This window comes from Alosa sapidissima, chromosome 6, assembly GCF_018492685.1.
Source record: "Alosa sapidissima isolate fAloSap1 chromosome 6, fAloSap1.pri, whole genome shotgun sequence".
Classification (NCBI taxonomy): Eukaryota; Metazoa; Chordata; class Actinopteri; order Clupeiformes; family Clupeidae; genus Alosa; species Alosa sapidissima.
The window spans coordinates 14053626-14061125 of NC_055962.1; the positions used below are offsets into that span (position 1 = coordinate 14053626).

Below are 7500 nucleotides of genomic sequence, written 5' to 3' on the forward strand. Positions count from 1 at the left end.
ATCTAAATTCTGATCTAAAAGATGCAGGAACACCTGGAGAAATCTCTCTTCCTCCCTCTCTTATCTCTCTCCATCTCTCTCCCCCCCTCCCTCTTATCTCTCTCCATCTCTCTCTCCCTCCCTCCCTCCTATCCCTCTCCTTCCTTTCTCTCCCCCCCCCCCCCCCCCCTCTCTCTATCTTCATCTTTAGGTCGGCCAGATTTATTGGCTGAGTAAAACACACTACATCTTTGGCGCGACAAAAGACTCAGACATAAATTCATACATTCTCTCTGTGTGTGTGTGTGTGTACGCTCTGCAGGAACTCTGCGATAATCTGTAAGATCTTGATAGGATTGCTGAACAGAACACCTTATGCCCTCTCCCCATCTCTCTCTCCCTCCCCATCTTTCTCTCTCTCTCTCTCTCTCTCTCTCTCTCTCTCTCTCTCTCTCTCTCTCTAATTCAATGAGCTTTATTGGCATGACTGAGCATTGTACAATATTTGCAAAGCATTAAGTAAAATAAACAGCAGTAATAATGTTAATGTTAGTAATAACATATATGATTTTCAATGATAGTAATAATATTAATAATAATGGGAAAAAAACTAAATTATAGAAAGGAAGGGATCAATTCCCCCCAAAACAATAAATGGATGAAAGGATAAAACAAACATATAAGCCTATCACTGGTTTGAGGTTATACAGTAGCTCTTCTTTAGTGGCATGCCGATAACATATTTTACTAGTGCAGTTTCTTTAACCTCTCCGAATATATATTTCAGTTTTCCTTCATTTGTTTGTTTTGTGAACTCTGGGCAGATATTTCTTGCTTTTGTGTAGAATTCACATCTCAGGTCTGTATGATGACTGCACTCAGTGAGAAAATGCAGCTCTGTTTCTACAGCACTCTGAGAGCAGAGAGGGCACAGCCTGGCTTCTCTAGGTTGTGCCCACTGAGTCTGAACATTGTCAAGGACTTTGTATGTTTTTTGTCTTTTAATATGTCAAGATAAGGGGCTAATTTGTAGTCGTGGTTAAGGGCCAAATATCATTCGAGTCTGTGTTGTGTTTTGGTGACTTGGTTCCAATATGTAATATATTTTTCTTTGTCAGTGTATGTAATTTTGTTGGGGTGGATTTTCTCTGATAGTCGAATTTCGTCTTGGTGTTTTCTTTAACTTCCATTAGATTAGTGGGTGTGATATTAGTCAATTCACTCATCAGAGACTAACCTTAGCCCCCCTCACTTTCTCTCTCTCAGAGACTAACCTTACCCCCTCCCCCTCTCGATCAGAGACTAACTTTACCCCCCCTCCTCTCTCAATCAGACTAACCTTACACCCCCCCCCCCCCCCCCCCCTCGATCAGAGACTCTGACACCAACAACATGTCCTCTCAAGGCCAAGCCTACAGCCACACACCCAACATGCTAACACCACACTGCTAGCTAACCAGGACACACTGCGAGCAGGAAATGTTTAAAGCTGACTAGCACCTTTGCTGATGGGTTAAATGAAGTGGTTAACTTCAAAATTAAGGGCTTAAATTAAACCTTGGGTAAGTTGCAAAAATAATCAATATTAATATCGACTGATATAATTTTATTGTGAAATAATTGCCAGTCATATTCCTCCCAGCCTTGATCTCAGACATTCATATGTGGACATAATTTGTTTTGGTAATATATGTCTTAATTCATATGTATGATTTTTATAATATTTTTTCTTTGAATAGGAGGAACAGGTGATGGTGTGCTAACCTGTACAACAACTGGCGAAGGTGTGTGTGTGTGTGTGTGTGAGTGGTGGAGGTGGAGGTGAAGTGCATGCTGGGAGATACTCACATGCTTCCTGTGGCAGAACTGCTGTCCGTGGGGAGGGAACCATTGGAGCGTTCCATCTGAGCCAACCTGACACACACACACAAACATTATTAAAGCCATAGGCAAATATTACATGAGACAGAGAGGCTGTGTCTGTGTGTTTGTGTGCGTGTTTGTGTGTGTTTGTGTGTGAGAGAGAGTGTGCATACCTGTTGGCGAACTGCTCAATTCTTGAGTGTGTATCGTCATGAGACAGTTCTGGAGACGGGGACAGTCTGTAGGGACGAACAGAATGAATTAGAAACACACACACACATACACACACGTGCCTGCGCTCGCTCGTGCACGCACACGCACACACACGCACACAGACGGAAACTCAAACACAAATGGTCTCTGCTGATCTGATCTAGTGGACAGGGGCGTGTTACTCCGACGGATGGGTGCAACTAGAGGATGCGGCTCGAGGATGTTAAAAAAGAAGACGGGACAGAGGAGAGGAGAAGAAGAGTGAGAAAGAGAGGGAGGACATAAGGGAGGAATCGAGGGAGAGGTGCATCATGCTGAGGGGGGGTCTGGTCGTTTTGTGGGGGTCGAGCATGCGTGGTGGCGTGCAGGTGGCTGATGGGGGGGGTTGTGGGGGTGGACAGAGGGGTCGTGCAAGGGTTGTGGATGTGTGTGTGTGTGGGCGGTCTTGCTGAAGGGTCCAGGGGGGATACTCACTCATACTGCTCTGGACACATGCTGAGGAGGGTGACGGGACTGTAAGAGGTCAGAGGTCACAGGGTCAAAGGTCAACACACACTCACACACACACGAACACATATACAGCTACATACAGAATGACAGTCCCATACACAATCACACTGATTTTCAGGGGTATGGTACATCAGGAAGAGAGTGGACTGAAACACACATACAAAGACATCTTTAAAGGGGTGGTTCAGGATTTTGGACATAGGACCTCATTTCCAAGTAAGCAAGTGTGATATTTATCAGTGGAGACCGTTTTTAACACGTTTCATCCAGTCCTTCTAATTGCAGAGTTTGCAGGTGCTAGGCTAGCGCAAGTCATCAGTATGTGTTAGCCTGCCACGGAAAACCGTTTTACCCACTCCAAAGTACACCCGAGGCAAATTCCAGACAATCGATGTAAATGTCTATTTTGATAGAATAGTGTTAGAAATATAACTACCCTCGCATCGCATTGCAATAGTTATACTTTGTTCCCTGAAGTTGGTAGTAGGCATTTAAGCAATGCAACGGTGGACTGATTTTACCAAGGCTACTACTAGGTATCCCCATTGGAGTGCGCTTCTCTGTTTACTTTCCGGCGCAGTACTACTAACCGGAGCAAGTATAATTCCACCGCTGCTAAGAAACTAGTCCCTCAAAATGTAATGCGATCATTAAAATGCATGGATAGAATAATGTTAAAAAATAAAACTATCAACACAGGCATTTACATCGATAGTCTGGCATTATAATTGATTTGCCTCGGGTGTACTGTGGAGTGGGTAAGACTCTTTTTAGTGGCAGGCTAACACATACTGATGACTTGCGCTAGCTTAGCACCTGCAAACTCTGCAATTAGAAGGACTGGAGGATAATGAGGTCCTATGTCCAAAATCCTGAACCACCCCTTTAACTTTTGTTTGTCCTGTCAGATCCAGCAGATGTGAAGAACACCATAACAAGTATGGATTCACACACACACACACACACACACACACACACACACACACACACACACACACACACACACACACTCTTTCACTCTCCCCCCAGATTCCTGTACTATTTTTCTCTCTCTCCCTTCCTCTCATATTTCCCTTCTGTTTCAGTCGCTCTCTCTCTCTACCCCCGGATTCCTGTCTTGCTCTCCATCTCTCCACCTTTGTGGTCCCTCTCTTACTCTCTAACTAAGCTCTCTATTCCTGCTCTCTCTCTCTCTTTCCAGAACTTTCTATTCTTGTCTTTCTGCTCTGTCGCTTTTCTCCTCCACTGCAATCAGACTCAGAGCAAATATGGCACTAGAACCCAGCAGTAGTCTGGCGGATAACTGCTTAAGGCTTGTGTGTGTGTGTGTGTGTATGTGTGTTTGACAGTCAGACATCAGATGCCTGCGGCACTTGCTTTTCGCTTGTGACTCTAGTTTCTGCAGATAAACGTAATAACCAGGGCCACACATAAACACACACACACAAACACACACACACACTATCTTTCTCTTGACAAAACCCCAGAAAAACAAGACAAGGCATCTAGGATCAGACTTTAACACATGATCCCACACAACCTCACTCTCAGAGCACCATGGGAAAAAAAAAACACAAAATAGGGATCTTATTTTGTGGGGTTCAAACTGTGTGCAAAATAAACAAAGACTGAGTGTGTGAGAGAGGTGAGAGAGAGAGAGAGAGAGAGAGAGAGAGATAGAAAAGTAGGTGATGGAAAGAGGAGAGAAAGAATGAGGGTGGTTGTCTGCTTTTTTTCTTATTGAAAACTCTAGCCACAGTAAAGTAATGAGATTCTGAAGGGGAAAAACACCCTGACCTCCAAACACACACACTCACACACACACACACACACACACACACACATCCATCTCAGTGTGTCTTGAGCTCAGTGGTCTATTCATCTTCTGTTTCAAACATGGCCAGAATTCTTTCATCTCACCAATGGCACAATGCAACAAGGAAATAAACACTCGGTCTCAGTTCACTGTTCAATGTTTGTGTGTGTGTGTGTGTGTGTGTGTGTGTGTGTGTGTGTGTATGAACACTTCCAAAGAGGTCAGATAAGTAGAAGGTCATGGCAACATCATCTTCTTCAGCCGGCTTTCATTACTGAGGTGTTGGGGGGTATGTATGCAGCTGTGTGTGTTAGTTTATAAACACTATAGCTACATAACAGTGACAAAGTAAACAGCAAACATAAATGCATTCTTATGGCATTTTTAAAAGAGTACACTCTTAAAACGCATGTGTTGGGAACAACACAAACAAGAGATGTGTTGGAAACAACACAAACAAGAGATGTGTTAAACAACTTGTTTTTAACACAAGTTGTGTTATTTTTAACACATAATGTGTACAGTATACTCTTGAAACGAATAACAAAAGCATGTTGGGAAGAACACAAACTGTGTTGTCCTTATCTGGCCATAGAGATGTGTTAAAAACAACGCAAGTACAACGAGTGTAAAGTAAACACAGAAATACACAAACAATCATACAGACAAACTAACAAAACTGAATACAGAAACACACACACACACACACACACAAACACACAGAGAGAGAGGCATACTCACGTCTCCAGGTTGTCTCCCTCCAGGATGGTTTGTACAGGCAGATAGCCCAGTCGCGGGTGCTTTGCGAAGTACTTCTTGGAGCGGAACTTGTTCTTCAGCACTTTAGTGAAATCACGCATGTCCTCTCCAGACGTGGTCTGCACAAACACACACACACACACATTATCTATATTTACAAACATAAATCACCACCATTATGTAAGTCTAGGCTCAGTGTATCACACTTAGGGCTGGTGTTTACTGTGTGTGTGTGTGTGTGTGTGTGTGTGTGTGTGAACGAGAGAAACGTATGTTCACACTGAATATTTTCTCAGTAAAACATGTGCTTCCACTAATTAGTTCAATGCTACACACATGGACACATACACAGACACAGAGGGATGCTCAACTTAACCCTGACCTCAATAACTAACTTTCTACAGAATATTTTTGGGATGGCGCAAAGGGGGTAAAGACTAGGGATTTGAGGCATGATCAAGCGTGCACGCACACACACACACACACACACACTCTATGCCAACCCAAGGGATAGGAGTTGGCTTTAACGAGTGTGTGTGTGTAGGGCTTATTGACTAATCAGTAGAATTACAGACGGTGGAGCCCTTGGCAGAAGTAGAAACAAGCTGCTAACAGCCACTGCGCGTGCACACACACACACAAACACACAAAGTTAATGGTTACATTAACAGCTCAGCCTCCTGCTGTGGTTTGAATGGTCCAGTGTGTTAGTTGAGCACCCTGAACCGCAGGCCTGAGGGTGTGTGTGTGTGTGTGTGTGTATGTGTGTGTGTGTGTGTGTGTGTATGAAATAATAAATGTGTGTTTCTTTGTGAGTGTGCAATGTGAACAGAAACAGAAAAATACAATGAATGAGAGGGACAAACGTGTGTGTGTGTATTTGTGAGATTGTGTGTGTGTTTGTGTATAAGTGAGTTTGTGTGTATCTGTAAGACTGTGTGTGTGTGTTGAAATGAAGAGAGTTTTAGCTGAACTTCTTCTGTCCTTACAAAGCAGAACAGCCTCCCCACAGAGACTCTACTCTCTCTAAGAGGCATCAGGAATCAAGAGGCCATAACACTGTGTGTATTTGTGAGTGTGTATGTTGCTTCTGAATAAGGAATCACAACACTTTGTGTGTGTGTGAGAGAGTATGTGCAGAACAGAAGACAAAAGAAGTCTGGTAAGTGGAAAGTGTTCTGCTTTCAGGCCACAGTACTGCACTTTCTCCATGCAGTTCTTTCTTTTCCTCCTCCATCTCTCTCTCGGTGCATTCTGCTCCTCATCTTGAACAGAAGTGATTTCACTTTCTCCCCCTTCTCCTCTCTCACTTTCTCTCTCTCTCTCTCTCTGAGACTCTCTCTCTCTCTCTGACACACTCTCTCTCTCTCTGCCTATACCATGCAAAGCAATGCTTAGTGACTGGCCTTTTATTTATTTCCGCTCTGAAAAGTGACCTCACTTTCTAAGCCTAATCTGGCGATGTGAGTGTATGTGAGGGGTCTGTGTGTGTGTGTGTGCGCGCGTGTGCGTGCGTGTGTGTGCCTGCATGCGTGCGTGTGTGTGTGTGTGTGTGTGTGTGTGTGTGTGTGTGTGTGTGTGTGTCGCGCGCATGTGTGTGTGTGTGTGTGTGTGTGTGTGTGTGTGTGTGTCTTCTCGAGTGACTGAATGTGAAATTGACACCGCAACTGACACTTTCCATTAGAATGCCACTTCTCCAGGAGCCCCTTAAACAGCAGTGGGGCTAAAATACTGATTTGAAGAAAGAGAGAGAGAGAGAGAGAAAGAGAGAGGGGGATAGAGAGCTGAAGAAGAGAAAGGGAGGGGGCGTGGAGAGCTGAGAGAGAGAGAGAAAGAGTAAGAGAAAATATAGCTTTAGGAGAGGAAAAAAAGGATGGATCGAAAGGGAGAGAGAGAGAGAGAGAGAGAGAGAGATCGCTTTAGAAGAGGAAAAAGAGAGGGATGGAGAGAGAGGAAAAGGAAGAAGTACCACCGCTGAAGAGGGGAGACAGAGGGATGGAGGAGGGGAAATAAATGTGTGTGTCATTGTGAGAATTTCCTCCTGCACTTTGCCTTCTATGATGGCTCTGCACCGGATATAAATGCAGGTATTCAGACTGGCACACACACACACACACACACACACACACACAGACACACACACACACACACACACACACACACACACACACACACAAGCCCTCTCTCCCTAACACACACACATCACCACATACAGGTACAGAACTACTGTATTGCATGTGTGTTCGATGCACATGCATACATAGACAACACACACACACACACACAGCATGACAAGACTCTAAAACACTAGCAGTGGCTGTCAGTGAGTGCAGTGCAGTACAGAGTGTGTGTGTGTGTGT

The 7500-nt window shown here is 44.2% G+C and overlaps 1 protein-coding gene across 10 annotated transcripts in view; it reads right to left on the minus strand.

Moving 5' to 3' along the window:
- The window catches only part of utrn (utrophin), a 152426-nt gene that overhangs the window by 10262 nt on the left and 134664 nt on the right, over window positions 1-7500 (minus strand). For 9 of the 10 annotated variants that reach the window (XM_042096223.1, XM_042096228.1, XM_042096226.1 and 6 more), the window contains 4 exons: window positions 5123-5259; window positions 2530-2568; window positions 2016-2081; window positions 1828-1893 (listed from right to left, as the gene is read on the minus strand). In XM_042096223.1, the coding sequence (XP_041952157.1) occupies window positions 1828-1893; window positions 2016-2081; window positions 2530-2568; window positions 5123-5259 (308 nt within the window). The remainder of the gene's footprint in view (window positions 1-1827; window positions 1894-2015; window positions 2082-2529; window positions 2569-5122; window positions 5260-7500) is intronic. The other variant, XM_042096225.1, reaches the window with a different exon arrangement.